Source organism: Kogia breviceps, chromosome 2 (assembly GCF_026419965.1).
Source record: "Kogia breviceps isolate mKogBre1 chromosome 2, mKogBre1 haplotype 1, whole genome shotgun sequence".
Taxonomy (NCBI): domain Eukaryota; kingdom Metazoa; phylum Chordata; class Mammalia; order Artiodactyla; family Physeteridae; genus Kogia; species Kogia breviceps.
In genome coordinates, this window is record NC_081311.1 from 31490457 (window position 1) to 31508678 (window position 18222).

General features: G+C 43.4%; 1 protein-coding gene across 4 annotated transcripts in view; it reads left to right on the plus strand.

Moving 5' to 3' along the window:
• PIK3AP1 (phosphoinositide-3-kinase adaptor protein 1) overlaps positions 1 to 18222 on the plus strand; it is a 113998-nt gene that overhangs the window by 38587 nt on the left and 57189 nt on the right. For 3 of the 4 annotated variants that reach the window (XM_067024944.1, XM_067024946.1, XM_067024945.1), the window contains 2 exons: positions 13878 to 14014; positions 16684 to 16828. In XM_067024944.1, coding sequence (XP_066881045.1) covers positions 13878 to 14014; positions 16684 to 16828 — 282 coding nt within the window. Of the gene's footprint in view, positions 1 to 310; positions 346 to 13877; positions 14015 to 16683; positions 16829 to 18222 lie in introns of those variants that run through there. The other variant, XM_067024947.1, reaches the window with a different exon arrangement.

An 18222-nucleotide genomic window follows, 5' to 3' on the forward strand; every position in this document is an offset into this window, starting at 1 on the left:
AAAACTAAACTAAACTGACACTTTGAATAGCTCATTTAGAGCAACTAGGTGGGGCCTGGATAAAGGTCTTAGGGTCCTGAGCTCTCCTCTCCTCTTGTCCTACCGCCTTATCCTGAAGTTTAAGTACCTTGAGGAGGGCCAGGGGAATTACCTGGTGAATGAAGGAAAAACTGCTTCCTTGTCTATGTGAGCTGGAAAAGACTGGGGTTGAGGTACAGTAGATTCCTTATCCAGAACCCTCTAACAAGTGCTGCAAATCCATCGATGTGTAGTGAAACCGGGCAGCCTCAGGAATCTGCAGCTGACACAGACCATCTGGATGGCAAAGCAGGTCGGAAGTGACAGGTGAGCCAGCCTGCGTGGGGAAAGTCAGCAGCATCGACTGCCTCAGGAAGTCAGTGTGGGCTTATGGGAGGAGCGGATCCAATCTTCCTTCTCCTTTCTCCTCCTTTGTCCTTATTTCCAGGGAGGCAGAGTGGCCACCATGAGTTTATTTAAAGTCTGAATTGGGGATGTGTCCACAGGGCTCTGCCTTACCTTTCTGGCATCATGAGGATGATGTTGATGAAGGTGACAAAGGACAATGATTGATGTCACTGTAATGAACTCACACTAACACCACTAAATAATCATCACCTCCTCCCTCCCCTGACTTTAGTGCCAGTAAGACATGTGGTGGGTAAGAGTCTGGCATTCCACTGACCCTCTTAACATCGTTCTGATTGATGACTGTATATGACTTCAGGGGGTAGCTGGTGACTTGCAGGTTGGGTATACTTGTCACTGTGTTGGGAGTTTTTTAAGTGAAAGGGGTTAGGTCGATGGGAAATTCAATACCATTAACCAAGGTGGGTGAAAAGGGAGGAAGAAAGACCCATGGGTGATGACTAAAATGAAAAAGCAATCTTGATGTTTGCCAGGAAGCTGCAAGAAGGTGGGGTTGTTGAAACTCAAGATCTGAGTCCCACCACTGCCAGCCTCTCACCTCCTCCTGCGAACCCACATGCTTTTGCAGTGGAGCAGAAGCTCCTTCATTGGGATCCACACGTTTGGAATCTGGGGACAAGGCCAGGACTGAGGTCTCCCTTTGTGCTTTCTAAGGACATAACAATAGCTATGACACTGATTTTCTAAGCTTATAGATAGTGTAAACAAGATACACGGTAGGAGAAATGTTTTGTCTACTTAAGAACCATTTTTCTAAGCATTTTGTGAACCATGCTTGTGGTATACTTTCAGACATTGGGTTAATTATAGCATCTTATTTGCTCATGAAAGCAGATAGAGCAGGATGTTGGCTTGGTAACACTCTGTTAGCCACTAGTTCATGTTATTTTACAGACTTAAAGACACTGCTTGCTCAAGGTGTGGTGGGTGGTCAGCCCCTCTGCTTCTCGATTCTGACCAAGATTTAGAAAAGAGCTGACATATTTTACTTGTGTGTCTGGAATTATTTCAAAAACAAGCAGTTTCAAGAAAATTCTTCAACCTTCAGAAAAAAAAACTACAGTTTTGGGAATTCCCTTGTGGTCCGGTTGGCGCTCTGCATTTCCACTGCAGAGGGCACGGGTTTGATCTGGTCGGGGAACTAAAATCCTGCAAGCCGCATGGCGTGGCCAAAAACAAACAAAAAACCAAAAAACAAACAAACTAGGGTTTTAATCGGTATTTTACAGAATTTCCTTTTCTCATAAATACTGTTTGGTGACAGGTCTTCTATGTGTAAACCAAACTCCTAGCATGGCATTTGGGGTTCCCTCCCTGTCCCTCTCCCCTCACCCTCCCTCCCTGCTTCATATAGAAGGTGCCCCCCTTGCTTCCTGTGGCCCACACACATCATCTGCTCTCTTGCCTTTGTGTCCTTAATCATGCCTTTACCTCTGCTAGGAAAGTCCTTCCAACCCCGTGCTCGCATTCTCTGTGCTTTTCAAGGCCCTACTTGTCACGTCTTTGGGGATGTCCTGCCTTCTTTGATCCTCTAGTGGCCATAAACTGTGTTTTATAAATCCCTGCTTATCCATTGTAATGTTTTGTTCTGAAGTTATTCCTGTTATCATTTGTCTGTGGAAGTTGGAGAGAAGCTGTTTCTCTCCTGTGCGGTCCCTCCGCTATCAGTGAGGACAGAAATATTCTCACCCTGACATTTCTTGGGGCGCCTAGGATAGGCTTTGAATATTTGTTATTCATTGATAGGCACTGGATGTTTGTTGAAGGAATAAAGGAATGAATTACTAATTATTTTATTAATTTAAATGGAAAATATGCTTTTTTCACAAGAATGGTAATCTCAGCGCCTAAATGCTATTTGCCTTAGTTAAAGCAAGTTAACCTGTCTTCTTCATCCTTCAGGAAGTTTTTCTCAACCTTCTAAACTTCTGTTACATTTTTCATGTGCCAGCACTTTTATAAACACTTAGAAACGTAACTCACTTTATTTAGCTACATTTATGGTCTCATAATGCTTGCTGGTATCACATAGTTCTCTCAATTGTTTCATGTGGAACCTCACCTTCCCAGTTCAGTTGTAAGCTCCTTAAGGCCAACACTCTCGAGGCACACTCTTGGGAACCCCCGTGGGATCCTTGTCATGCCTATTCAGTAGATACTTGCTCAGTGATTAGGAAGCTCAGGCTTCAGAACATTTTATGTCGGGCTTTGAGAAATAGTTGTTTTATGATTTCATCATCATGGCTTAGATAGGCTGGATGAGCTTCATAATAGCTGAGAAATTTCATCCTGAGTGGAACAGCCTCCGGAAGTTTCTCCAGACCTCAGGCAACTCTCTATACTCCTGCCCCATCTGTGTGGTGGTTAAATTTGGGTCTCAATCCAGATGCAGATGCAGAGGGAACATGGGCCCTTTCCTTCGTGGACCACGCTGCCTAGGTTATTTCGCTATTCATTTCTGCTTTCTTCCAAGAAACCTTTGAATCTTCTTCACTCTTTCTTTCATCGGCCACACTGGAAATCCCGGATGCAAATTAATGATGTCCTCCTACTTCATATCAGCCCAGAGACACATGTGGGCCCCTGTCTGGCTCCAGTGACCACTTCTATTTCATTCCATTTTTGGCCAGATTGGTGGAAGGCTCTTAATTCTCAGTCGAAATTTATCTCCTTAATTTCCTTCTCTGTTCACTTTCTTTTTCCTTGTTATCTAAAAGTCAGATAAAATATTTCGAAATGTTTATGCTACAGGCCTTCTTCCTGCCTTCCCACCTTTGCTTTACCTTATTTAAAAAAAAAATCACTAATAAATTTAGCTTGACAAAACGAAAGCAGTATAGGAACTTCCCTGGTGGCGCAGTGGTTGAGAATCTGCCTGCCAGTGCAGGGGACACGGGTTCGATCCCTGGTCCAGGAAGATCCCACATGCCGCGGAGCAACTAAGCCCATGTGCCACAATTACTGAGCCTGCGCTCTAGAGCCCGCAAGCCACAACTACTGAGCCCGTGTGCCACAACTACTGAAGCCCGCCAGCCTAGAGCCTGTGCTCCGCAACGAGAGAAGCCTACACATCACAGTGAAGACCCAATGCAGCCAAAAATTTTCTTTTAATTAATTTAAAAATAAATAAATAAATAAAATGAGTGATTAAAAAAAAAAATGAAAGCAGTATAGCATAATTCAGCTTTTCCCAAACTTCAGTCATTTGAGGATCATCAACATGGGTTTTGGTTTATCTTTTTTTTTTTTTTTTTTGTGGTACGCGGGCCTCTCACTGTTGTGGCCTCTCCCGTTGCGGAGCACAGGCTCCGGACGCGCAGGCTCAGCGGCCATGGCTCACGGGCCCAGCCGCTCCACAGCACGTGGGATCTTCCCGGACCGGGGCATGAACCCATGACCCCTGCATCGGCAGGCGGACTCTCAACCACTGCGCCACCAGGGAAGCCCTTGGTTTATCTTTTTTAGCAGCTTTTTTGAGATATAATTTATATGCCATGCAATTTACCCATATAGAGTGTACAATTCAATGGTTTGGGGGGTATATTACATTATCAATTTTTAAAAATTGTGAATATATATATACATATATACATATATGTATATACATGTGTAACTTAATATTTGCCATTTTAACCAATTTTAAGTATACAGTTTGGCATTAAATACATTCACAATCTTGTGCAACTATTACCACTATCTGTTTCCAAACTTTTCCTTGTACTCTTAACAATATTTTCTTTAAGTCAATTCCCGTTTTTTTTTTTTAATTTAAATAAATTTTAAAAGGAAACTTTGCTGCTATAAATGAAAAACCAGTATCTCTTGATAGAAACAAGGTAACTATAAAAATAAAGACAATAAAAACAAAACAGTGGTATTAGATTCTACTAAACCCTCATGCCTGCAGAAGCCTGTGGGCTTAGGGCCTTGTTCCCTCCCTGGTTCAGAGAGAGAGGTAAGCATGTTAAGAAGTTAAAGGCATCCTCTTACCAAACTGAGCCTTTCTTCTTGATATGAGTGGGATTGAAAGAATTGAAAGGGGACTGCTTTCTTACTATGTGGCTCAGTGCCACTGCATGTTTGCTGTACACTTTGGAATCATCTCCCGTGTACCAGTCACCTGCTTCCCAGTGTGGGAAACTATCAGAGTGCACGAGAGCATGGATTTGGGGGTTAACTTTCTATACAGCGTGCACTGTGTGACTTAGACAATTTAAATTTCGGTTCCCTATTTTTTTCATTTGTGAAATGGGCAGAATTATTCCAATCTCTTAGTTGTGATAAAATAGAATCACATATGTCAAGGGTTTTGCATGGTTCCTGGCCTATAGTAAATGCTCAACAATGGCAGTTGTGGTCATTTTAAAGAATAAAGATACCTGTTTATAGTACTTTCCCCAAAGCTTAGCATTACCTTACAAGAGAAGTTAGCTTGTATATTCTGGAAAACAAAACACACAAACAAAAAAAATGCTTCAAGATCAGAAAACATCATTCTCTGGCCATCCTTACCCTACCCCTCCCTCAGACTACCAAAAAACAGTCCTGACTGAACACCAATGTACAGGAAAGAAGCAGTAAGCACTGTGGGCTGAAAACTTATTTGGAAAGTGAGACAGTTGTAGCTTTGGGGCAGAGGTCCCTGGAGCACGTGGGACCCTGGCTGGTTCAGTTGCAGTTCAGCGTCTTTTGACTTAAACCCCATCCTTGGAATGTGCCTGTTGGCTGTGGCGGCAGGTCATGGCATACCTAACCACGGCAGTATTGCTCAGAACAAGGCAGGACCACCAGGTGTTGGTGAGCAAAAGCCTATGTCATGTCTCATGAGCTACAGTTACAACCCCAGACCAGGAATAGCAAGTGATGCTGCTTCCTGCCCTGGTCCACATCCTCAAAGGAGGCACAGACCCCTGGGGGCGAATTCCCATTCTGCCTCTTGCGTGCTTGCTGCACGATCTGGGCTGGGTTACTTCAATCCTTCGGGCACCGCGTTTCCATCTATCAAATAGGAATAGGATATTGATTTCTATCTCACAGGGTTGATGTGAGAACTAAATGAGATTGACTGTTAAAGCAGTCACCACGATGCTCAATAAATGGTAACTTTTATTGTTGTCAATATTAGTAATAATCAGGAGTCTGTCACCAGCCCTCTTACCTAGTATGAGCTTGTCCGTGTGGCTTGGTGTGTGTCCAAGTGCATACACATACTCAATTCATTTAAAATTCATAGTTTCTTTTTTTTTTCTTAGATTTCATATATAGGTGTTAGCATACGGTATTTGTTTTTCTCTTTCTGACTTACTTCACTCTGTATGACAGACTCTAGGTCCATCCACCTCACTACAAATAACTCAGTTTCGTTTCTTTTTATGACTGAGTAATATTCCATTGTATATATGCGCCACGTCTTCTTTATCCATTCATCTGCTGATGGACACTTGGGTTGCTTCCATGTCCTGGCTATCGTAAGTAGAACTGCAATGAACATTTTGGTACATGACTCTTTCTGAATTATGGTTTTCTCAGGGTATATGCCCAGGAGTGGGATTGCTGGGTCATATGGTAGTTCTACTTGTAGTTTTTTAAGGAACCTCCATACCGTTCTCCATAGTGGCTGTATCAGTTTACATTCCCACCAACAGTACAAGAGGGTTCCCTTTACTCCACACCCTCTTCAGCATTTATTGTTTGTAGATTTTTTGATGATGGCCATTCTGACCGGTGTGAGATGATATCTCATTGTAGTTTTGATTTGCATTTCTCTCATGATTAATGATGTTGAGCATTCTTTCATGTGTTTGTTGGCAATCTGTATATCTTCTTTGGAGACATGTCTATTTAGGTCTTCTGCCCATTTTTGGATTGGGTTGTTTGTTTTTTTGTTATTGAGCTGTAAAATTCATACTTTCTTTAGACCCGAATAATGTTAAATAACTTTTTGGACTCCCTTGTAAAGGAAAAAAAATTATGAGCCTTTAGTGTTGGTAGATTATTTTGATGTTGTTGAAATACGTATAAACATATTCAACTCCCGATGCTTATTGTTCTTTCCCAACTCCAAAAGCAAAACAAATGAACCAGATACGAATAAATGCATAAAATAAATACAGGGCAAACTGACTACACTTGTTTTGTCATAGATGATGGTCATTTACCGCAGCAGCATCATGAATGTTGCACAAAGCTCTGGTGCTCGCTGATTCTGTCACAGGGGCTCGCTACAGCTCCGCAGTGTTATTGTGGGACTTGGATCTCCCACTGCATTTCTCTATGTGAAGCAGTGTATGGGGAAACCTTCTTGTGTTCACTTGGCACAAATGCCTCATTTACATGTCATCCTGCTCCCTGTCTTCTTTCCTCATTGGCCCCTGACAGCTTAGCATGACCTCGTTGCAAAATGATACACACACACACACACACACACACACACACACACACACACACACACGGGCACCACAGTCCTGTGGCTGGACCCATTTATAATGTGGTCATCCAGATAATCTGGAATGTCTTTTCATCCATTTTAAAGGCATTGTCATCTAAATGAAAAGCCCAAGCACTGATTCTCATAAGACTACATCTGAGGACTTTTGGCAGATAGCAGTTTTGAGAAAGATTGATTCACATCCTGCCTAGATCCCCAAAGTTTCGAAGCAGCCTCCAAAATTAAACACAATATTAAAAAAAAGAAAAATGGGAAAGACCAAGACCTGGATGATAGTGTTAACAGTGGTTAAGAACCAAAATTGAAACTGAGCTACATGGCAAGAAGGGCAGAAGGTGAAACACGGGCTTCCCTGGTGGCGCGGTGGTTGGGAGTCCGCCTGCCGATGCAGGGGACACGGGTTCGTGCCCCGGTCCGGGAAGATCCCACATGCCGTGGAGCGGCTGGGCCCGTGAGCCATGGCCGCTGAGCCTGCGCGTCCGGAGCCTGTGCTCCGCAACGGGAGAGGTCACAGCAGTGAGAGGCCCGCGTAAAAAAAAAAAAAAAAAAAAAAAAAAGAAGGTGAAACACACCATGTTAGTTTGTTCTTATTGTCTAATGAGAGAAAGCAGCCAAGTTCTCTGGGGACACAAACTTCCTGCCACTGAATTCAAGGAGTGTTTGCCACAGGGTCCTTTATAGATGAGCTGGATGCACAAAGAAAGTCTTCTTCTATAATTTCTCCGGAGTTTCTCCAGGCCTTATAAAAGCTGAGAGGCTATTGCTAAATTTTAAAGCAGTAAGGATACTATTGGTGTCTTAATAAGACTTTAACTGGCGAGGATCCTTGGGGTTTTCAATGTGCCTTCACTCAAACTTTTATTTATTTGAGTCGCAGGACAGTAAAGCTGGTGTTTATCTTCAAGGTGGGGAGGGGGCAAGAGGAATCTACACGTTTAAGTGGGAAACTTTGGGGCCATCTCACTCTTTCAGGTGGGTTTCAGTGGTACTTTTGTCTGGGTTGGTATATCCTTCAAAGGAAACTCTGCATCTGCTCAAGTGGTTGGACCCTGGCTCGGTCTGTAGTGCACTGTGGAAGAGGCCGATGTGGCTGAAGAAACTTAAGTGATGGTGCTGTCAATCAGCACCACCAGAATCTCCCTACAGAGTGAATGGCATCCTGCCTGACTTCTTTTTTTTTTTTTTTTTTTGCGGTACGCGGGCCTCTCACTGTTGTGGCCTTTCCCATTGCGGAGCACAGGCTCCGGACGCGCAGGCCTAGCGGCCATGGCTCACGGGCTTAGTTGCTCCACGGCATGTGGGATCTTCCCGGACCAGGGCACGAACCCGTGTCTCCTGCATCTGCAGGCGGATTCTCAACCACTGCGCCACCAGGGAAGCCCCCTGCCTGACTTCTTGAAATGAATTAGCTGCCAGTAGCTAATTCATTTCAGGTGACTAAATGAATAGACCTACTGGAAGGGATTGTTTATACGACCCATCTGAATGCTGGGTAAATCTGCCAAATGCCGTACTACTAGGACCAATCTCATCATAAATGATACCAAGCTGATGAAGTGATTAGCCAAAAGATTCAGCTGTTACTTCTCTCTTCACCCATCCCCATTATCAAAGTGCTTTCTCATTGTGGAGAATATGAAAATACATGAACAGTTGGAAGGTAGGAAAGAAGGAAGAAAAGAGAGAGGGAGGGAAGGATCATGCAGTTTATCCATATATTTTCTTGTGACCTTTTAAAATGCATTTTCTGGGCTTCCCTGGTGGCGCAGTGGTTGAGAGTCCGCCTGCGGATGCAGGGCACGTGGGTTCATGCCCCGGTCTGGGAAGATCCCACATGCCGCGGAGCGACTGTGTCTGTGGGCCATGGCCGCTGGGCCTGCGCGTCCGGAGCCTGTGCTCCCCAACAGGAGAGGCCACAACAGTGAGAGGCCCGCGTACCGCAAAAAAAAAAAAATTAAAAAAAAAAAATGCATTTTCCTTTATATTATTGATATACTACATTATAAGATATATGATTTTATATTCTGCTTTTTTGCTTAACATGTCATAAGCTTTTACTTAAAACTCTTTGAAAATAATATTTTTAATATTCTTTTATGAGACAGGTTGTTTTTAGTTTCTCAGCAATGCAAAGAATGATTTAGCAGACATCTTGGTTCACTATCTTCGTCTACATTTTGAACAGTTATTTTCCTCCTTAAGAGAGACTTCTAGGGCTTCCCTGGTGGTGCAGTGGTTGCGAGTCCGCCTGCCGATGCAGGGGACACGGGTTCGTGCCCCGGTCCGGGAAGATCCCACATGCCGCGGAGCGGCTGGGCCTGTGAGCCACACTGCACGTCTGGAGCCTGTGCTCCGCAACGAGAGAGAACACAACAGTAAGAGGCCCGCGTACCGCAAAAAAAAAAAAAAAAAAAAAAAAAGAGAGAGAGATTTCTAGAAGTAGAATTATGTGGCCAGATATGAACATTTTAAAGACTTGCTCTTTCTCTGTATATGGTCACATGGCTTTCCAAAAAGGGTGTACCAGTTTACACTTTCGTCAGCAACAAATGAGAGTATCTGTCCTACCTCACTTTCAAATATTTCCTAATTCGAAAAGGTGAAATAGTAATATTTTATTTTTATTTTTATTTGCATTTCCATGATGATTAGAGATAATGAATGATTTTTAATATTTTTGAATGGGGAGGTAAGTTTTATTTCTTCCTTTGTGAATTATCTACTTATTGGGCTTCGGTATTTTTAAAGAGATTTCTATGACCTCTTCATATATTAAGGAGATCAGCCCCTTGGCATATTTATGTCAAATTTTTTAACCAATTTGTGGTTTGCCATTGAATTTTTTGGTAACAGTTTTATTGAGATATAATTCACATAACAAACAATTTACCCATTTAAAGTATACAATTCAGTGATGTTTTTGTATATTCACAGACTTGTGCAACTATCACTACAATCAATTCTAGAATATTTTCATCACCTCAAAAAGAAACCTCACACCCTTTAGCTGTCATCTCCCAACCTCCCCCAGCTTCCCCAAAACCCCAGCCCTAGGCAATAACTAATCTACTTTCTGTTTCTATAGATGTGCCTATTCCGGACATACTGTATATTTGGAATCATATAATATGTGGTCTTTTGTGGCTGGTTTCTTTCACTCAGCATAATGTTTTCAACGTTAATCTATGTTGTAGCATATATTGGTATTTTATTCCTTCTTATGGCTGAATAATTTGTCAATCCATTCATCAAAGAATGGACAATTGGGTTGTTTCCACCTGTGGCTATTATGACTAATGCTGCCAGAGCATTAGAATTTAGTTTTTAGGTTTTTATACATTTGTTTACTAAAATTTTAAATTCATATCATCAACTCTATTGCTTTTTGGATTGTATTTCTTCAGTTGTTTTTAAGGTAAACAAATCTTTTCCCAAAACAATGATAAAATTTTCAACCATATTTTTATCTTTTTAATTTTTAAAACTTGTTTTCATTGTTCATTTCAATCTATAATCCATCTAAATTTTATTTTGGAGTATATAAGAATTAGGAAGATTCTAAACAGTCTCTCTGTCCCTCCATGTCCACCCCAAATAGCTAAATTTTTTCCATACCATCTGCTGTCATCCTCACCAAACATTTTCTTTATTCTGTACTGATTTTTAGTGCTTTCTTTACCATATATTAAGTTTTTATGAGAATGAAACTTGATTTTGTGGTTGTCTATTGTATTTAATTGCTCAGTTTAATTTTTTTATAAATTTAATATAAAATATTAAATAATAAATTATTTAATAAATAATAAAGGATAATAAAGGATAATAATAAAGGATAATAAATTATCCTTTATTGTTTTTTAAACTTTAGTAAGAGACACAAAATCTATATAGAAGGAATTTTCCTAGATAGGAAAATTAAATGTTGTAAAGAAAAACATCATGGCAACTACAATTTAAAATTCAATGCAGCAATGGGTGTGTGACCTGTATTTTACATTTTATTTGAAAAGTGAGAAAAAATTTCTGTGTGATTATTGTTTTAGTCAGATTTTCTACTTATTTTGAGACAATTTTGGTAATTTATATTTTTCTATAAAAATTGTATTGAAGTTTAAAAAAAAACTTTTTTTTTTTTTTTTTTTTTTTACCACTTTCTATATTTTATTGGGGATAAAATAGTGACAAGATGAAATATTCAAGAATGTGACCAATAAATAGGACGCTGTTGAAAAAAAAAACTCTTAGCAACAAATTTTCACATCAGTATGTTTGTAAAATTCTTCTCCATATCTGTTGTTATCATCTCTTTCTTATTTGGCTTATTTCTATTTCTCTGTTCTTTTCCTGATTATATTTACTAGAGCTTTGACTCTTTGGCCAGCCAACTAATTGGGTCAGTAATTTGGGAGAAATAAAGAGATTTTCTTTTTTAAAATTAATTAATTAACTAATTTATGGCTGCATTGCGTTGCTGCGCACGGGCTTTCTCTAGTTGCGGCAAGCGGGGGCTACTCTTTGTTGCGGTGCGCAGGCATCTCATTGTGTTGGCTTCTCGTGTTGCGAAGCACGGGCTCTAGGCGCACGGGCTTCAGTAGTTGTGGCACGTGGGCTCAGTAGTTGTGGCTTGTGGGCTCTAGAGCGCAGCCTCAGTAGTTGTGGCGCACAGGCTTAGTTGTTCTGTGGCATGTGGGATCCTCCTGGACCAGGGCTTGAACTCGTGTCCCCTGCATTGGTAGGCAGATTCTTAACCACTGCGCCACGCGGGAAGTCCCTGAAAAGATTTCTTTTTCTGAAGCAATAGACTGTACTGTGGGTCTATCCCAATAAGATTATACCTGTACAGTAAATTATAATAGGTTGGTACCCACCACGCTAGCCACACAGGATAGTGTCTAAACAATTCTAGAACCATAAGTAGTTCCAGGGAGCTTCTTGCAGCTTTAAGAAACTGACTGAATGTTTTAAGTCAATGGGGTTATTTTCTCATCCAGGAAGAACCTCAGAAATGAAAAAAATGACATGTTCAGGCATCAAATAATACAAAATTAAAGCTTGATGTGGTGTTATATAATTATTAAGAAGAAGAATATCAATTATCCCTAATTTTTTGGCTCTTTCTTTCACAGATTCCCGTGGTGGGTGGGAGTTGCTTGGATGGCGTGTACAGCTCTGTCCATGGAGATGGTCCCTGGCCATTTTAGTAGTACCCAGTCAAGGAGAAAAGGATGTGGGGAAGGGCAGATCCAATGGAGAAAACGGCAGCCTTCGGTTAATTTGGCTTGGACAGCAGAGAGGTGGGAAGGCTACTGCACTTAGCCTTTGCAGGGGGATAATTAGCACCGAGAAAGTGAGGCAGGACTGAAAGGAAAGGAAAGATAGAGAAGATTGATGGTTCTGATGCCTTGTGATAAACAGTTCCTCCTTGAAACTCCCAGGGTTCTTTGCCCCCTCTCTGAGCACTGAGATCTGCCTGGATTCCTGCTGTGTGAACAAGGTCAGAGACCAAGCTGCACTCAGCCTGGCCCTCTGGAATAGTGCGTCTTGGGAGAAAGTACAGAGAGGGGACAAGCAGCAGGTGTACGTGCCTCCCTGCCCATCACACTTTGGGGCCTTGTGTAGACATCTGTCAGCACACACGTCAGGCTCCATGACAAGACCCCTCTCCAAGGCTGTGGGGCTTTTCAGTTGCGTATCTGGGAAGCCTCAGCCCCTCCCCTGGCCTGAGAAGCTCCCCGGAGGCCCTTGCCTCACAGTTATAGCCCTAGGACACGGTGGTGCTTGGTTCCCCATCCCTGCTGTGCCAGCTCATCCTTCGTGGTTGTGGGAGCACAGCCCTCCCCTGGCATGACCTGGGATCTAGAGTACAAGCTTGTGTTACAGCTTTCTGTGGGGACATATCAGTGGCCTGGTCTGCCACCCAGCTTTCTCCCAGGAAGGATTGCACTCCTTCCGTGGGAGGCCAGCCTGCAGGAATCAGCCGAGTTAACCCCTACCTCTCACCAGCCCTTTTAGATTGCGGGCTCTCTGAAGGTAGGATGGATGTCTGGTTCACCTTCATGTCCTCGCAGTACCTAGTATGTTTGTCTGGATCTGTCAGTGGTTTAGGAATGGAGAAGAGCAAGCCCAACGAAGGGACTAGATGAACCTTCCCTCTCCTTGTAGCCATTCTTAACCATTTTGTTCCTCTTTGAGGAACACACACACACACACACACACACACACACATGCACACACACACAGGATCTTGCACACAGGTACCCTATCAATCAATGAGCCCTGGTTAAGGGCCCCCGGCCTAGAACTCTGGTAGGTTCCACTTTCCCCCATCTCAGCATTGTCTCATTCTGTGCCGCACCCCGTCTGCACACCCCTGCTCGCCTTCACTGAAGCTGTGAGCGCTCTAATCCTTCCACAGCAGAGGTGTTGGCTGTGGTACTGATTTGGAACCCGGTTATACTCTAAGATTTGTTGAAAGCGATTGCTTTTTACCCTTGCTCCAGAGGGAGTACGTTAGCTAGCCATGACCCTGAGGAATAATCGCTTCCTGGAAAGCGCAGGATTTACTTGATGTTCAAAAGATGACCTTTAAGTGGACAGTCCGTTCTTGACCCCCCCCCGCCCCCGAGGAGAAGGGGCCTCTTTCCTCACAATCACTGAAGCCATCCCTGCAAGAAGCTTCCAGAAGTCTATTGTTTGCGACTAGACCTGTCAGCCTCAGACAGCAGCCTGCCTCAAATTTTTTGGCTTTTCTCCACACCATCGTCCTCTTGTTTTTTACCCTACCCTCATGGCCTCCATGGTGGTTGACTTTTCCCCATGAGGTCCTCTTTCATGATTTCCTGAGTCACTACCTTCAGCCTGTATATTTGTTTGACGGTCGGAGCCATTTCCTATTTGGTAACTTTTGGGGTTTTAATGGGGGTGGAACATGCCCAGCACTGCTTCCTTGTCTTCCCATTCAGCCGTGTTCTCTGTGCCACAGATTCTGGCTGCGACTCAGTCACTGACACTGAGACCGAGGACGAGAAGGTCCTTCCCTACTCGGAGCAGCATAACCTGCCACCGAAGACTTCACCTGGGAACCTGATGGTGGTGCAGCCGGACCGCATCCGCTGTGGGGTAGGCACTGCTAGGGCTGGTGGATGGATGTTGGAGCATGGGCTTTGGGGCTTTTCCGTGGAAGTTTGTTGTAGTAAAGGGAGCGGGGTTCTCTGTTGCACCCTACTGTAATCCCAGCCTTCCCGTGGGGTTTCCCTGTGCACTAGCTATCCTGGGACCCCTGGTGCCTGGGCCCTGGGCACACCTCACTCCTTTAAGCCAAAGGGAGATGAGCCCAGGAATGTATATGTCATCAATCTAAGACATTAAGTTCGTGATCAAAAACTTAGCACGTGTTGAAGATCAGCAGACATGAACATTACAAAACACTTATATGCCAACCCTGGAGTTAGAGGCCTGGGTCTGTTCTTCCAGCCTAGCGCTGGGCATTTTGAGAGCTTGCTTCTCCATCAACTGGCCCCCTTTATGACCCAAATGAGTGCCTTGAAGCTCGGTGGCTGAAACTTGCTGCCCAGCATTGCTTGCAAAAGGGAGAAAATTAGTGCCTGAGCATGGGACTAAAGTTTTCAGGGGTAGGACGTATGTTAAGAGGTGACCTGAATGTGATGGCCAACTGATGGGCCACTGTCATTTGAATCCTACCATGGTATTGATAGTTTTTCATTATCTTTCTTTTCCTGATGAGAAATGTGTGATATTGGTTCAGAGCAGTGAAACACTTTTTTTTTGTGGGTAGGAGCCCTGTGCTAAGTCTGCCACTGTGGGCTCCTGTAGGCAAGAGGGCATGATGGCCATGGAAATGGGAAGTCCTAGCTTCCCTGCACTTGTGAGTGGTTTTCTGCGCAGCCTGAGGCCACGAGGCATTGGGCAAGGAGGCCCTCCGTGAGGGCTGCAGACTGCTGCTTCCGGCTGGATTGAACTCATAGATATGTTTGGTTCCAGCGGCACAGTGTTTTAAAGAGTTAGGCATGAAAACCTGTTTCCAGCCTCCTTCGAATCAGAGTCTGGTAATACCAGGCCTGAGATGAGCAGCTGGGCCAAGTGACCCTTTAGATGGGGCTGTGCACCCCCAGGTCTCTGGTTCTCATCACTCCCCTTTCTTTGTACCCACTTCACTCCTTTTCCTTACTGTCCAGGCCTTTGTAGTGGGCATTTCAGTTTCCAGTCTCCTCGTACTCCTTCCTGCCTGCCCCATGTCCTGAGACCACGCTGGTCGGTGGGTGCCTGTGGGGAGAGGGTTTAGAACTAAAGGATGATGCCCCTCCCACGCCCCCTGGTTTTCCAGGCTTTGGCTCCTTCTCCTCTGCTGGTTGCCACTGACCCAGGATTCTCACTGTTGCCTGCTCCAGGTCCCTGGCTCCTGGGGTGGCTGGGCTGGGGTTGGGTCATGACTGTCACTAGGAGGGACACACTTGTCTTCCCTGGCTCCCCATGCTCCCTGGGAGAAGGGGCAGGTGGGAGAGGGCTGGACCTGCAGTTGGAGTCAGGTCAACCACAAACACACTCACATTCACCCTAAGCAGTCTCCGTGAGCCAGGACCACATCCCCCTCCCCCCTGTTCTGGAATCGTGGCCCTTGTCACAAAGGCCTACTGTAAGGGCTTGAGAGCAGAATCTTACAATGAACATTTGGGGATTAGCTATGGCCAGAAATTTCTCCTTTTCCCCTGCTTTTTGGATGGCCTGTTCTTTCCAGTTCAGTGTCTTAAGAGCTTAACCACGTAACCAGTCCAGTAAAACAGATAATTCTATTTAGCAGGTTTGGCCGGAGGTCTCAGAGCAATGTAAAATAGCTACGTAGGTTGCTCAGTGCCTTGGGAAAATTATTCCTCCAGTAAGTTATTTTTGTCCATCTAAGAACAGCATAGGGCTTCCCTGGTGGCGCAGTGGTTGAGAATCCGCCTGCCGACGCAGGGGACACGGGTTCGTGCCCCGGTCCGGGAAGATCCCACATGCCGCGGAGCGGCTGGGCCCGTGAGCCATGGCCGCTGAGCCTGTGCGTCCGGAGCCTGTGCTCCGCAATGGGAGAGGCCACAACAGTGAGAGGCCCGCGTACCACAAAAAAAAAAAAAAAAAAAAAAAAAAAAAAAAAAAAAAGAACAGCATAAATTGCAGAACCCAAGAGGGCTTCTCTAAATCAGTACCTCTCACTCTGTCAGGTGCATGAGTCACCCAGGGGTCTTGGTAAAATGCAGACTCTGGTGTGGTCGGTCTAGGTAGGCTTGAGATTCTGCATTTCTAACAAGCTTTCAAGGATGCCAATGCTGCTGGTCCCTTGGCCTCGCTTTGGGTAGCAAGGCTGATCTAGAATAGTGCTTCTCAAACTATCTGTGGTGAAGAACTTCAAAAAATTTTTGTTTTTTTAAATTTCCAATTCTGCCCTGGACCAATACTTTTATAATATACAACAAAAAAGAAATGCTATAAATATTAAATAAAAAGACATATAAAATGCAAGCCACAGGTTTTAAAATTATTATTAGATTTGACAGACATAAAATTACTCTATCAAATTGCTATTAAGGTTTATAAATGTTCACTCCTGGTTTTTGTAACTTGTCTTGTTGAGACCCATGGCAAACAGTCACTGCCCGCCACTGGACTGCAGACCCCACCCTGCTCTGGAACAGCCTCACTAGGTAGAGCTGGGGCTGCAGAAGCTGGGGAGGCCCTCTGGCTCAGCACCCTAACAGGAGGAAGAAGAGACAATGACTGGTTTCCCGTTCCAGGCAGAAACCACTGTCTACGTCATTGTGAGATGTAAGCTGGATGAGAGGGTGACAACAGAAGCTGAATTTTCTCCTGAGGATTCTCCCTCGATAAGGGTGGAAGCCAAGCTGGAGAATGAGTACACCGTTTCCATGAAAGCGCCCAGTAAGTAGCCCCATTTACCTCCAGAAATTAGGCATCATGTGAATAGGCCCCCTCTTTCTTTTACTTGCTGACAACTGTCTTCATCAGCCACCGAGAAGAGTGACAGCCAAGATTTGGATTTGGTTGCCATGTTCTATTTAAAGGAAAAGAAAGATATATAACCATACACGTGTGATGGGGGTGGGGGGAGATGGATATACTAAAATGTTTATAAAGTTCATATATTTACATTTTTTGAAATTAGAGAAAAATAGGAAAAGTAGGGAAAAAAGTCATCTGACACCCTCCCACTCAGTCTTTTTTGCCTTTTTTCATAATTTTTATAAACATAGTTGTTCCAATAGTATCTATTACCTTATATTCCATTTTTCTTTATGTATTCTTGATTTATTCTCTCTTCATCCCTTTACCCCTGTACTATTATAGGGAGTTTGTAACTTTCCATTTTATAACATATTTTTTCTATTACAAAAGTAATGTGTGCTCAATACAGCAGACTTGGAGAATACAGTAACCATAAAAGAAAGTAGATAGAAAATTACCCATATGCTCACCCTGCCAAGGAAATCACTGGTTTCTGTATTTTCCCACATCTGTGTACATAGCTTTATGTCTTGTAACCAACTTTCGTTACCTGGAAATACACTATGAATATTTTCCCATGTTAATAAATACTCTTTTACAAAATGATGCTTAATGGTTGCAAGGTAATCCATTGTATAGATGTACCATAATTTATAAAACCAGTCCCTTGTGTGGGATCTGTATCTTAAAACCATAATGTTTAAAGCTGTATAATACTCAGTTGAGTAGAAGTATCATCTTTTAATTTTTCATTTCCTCATTGTTGCATATTTATGTAATTTCTGATTTCTTACTGTCTTATTTTATTTAATTTTTTAGTTTTTTTAACATCTTTATTGGAGTATAATTGCTTTACAATGTTGTGTTAGTTTCTGCTGTATAGCAAAGTGAATCAGCTATATGTATACATATATCCCCATATCCCCTCCCTCTTATGTCTCCCTCCCACCCCCCCATCCCACCCCTCTAGGTGGTCACAAAGCACCGAGCTGATCTCCCTGTGCCATGCGGCTGCCTCCCACTAGCTATCTATTTTACATTTGGTAGTGTATATATGTCCATGCCACTCTTTCACTTCGTCCCAGCTTACCCTTCCCCCTCCCAGTGTCCTCAAGTCTTCTCTATGTCTGGTTTTATTGTCCTACTGTTTTAAATGATGATATATTGAGCATCTTTATGCAGGCAGGGTTTTTCTCTTTTGTGTTTAGGATTATGTCCTTGAGATGGAATCCCTGAAACAATGGGCATTTTTAAGGGTCCTGGAAGATAGTGCTTAATTGCTTTATGAAATATTACTATTCGCGTTTACT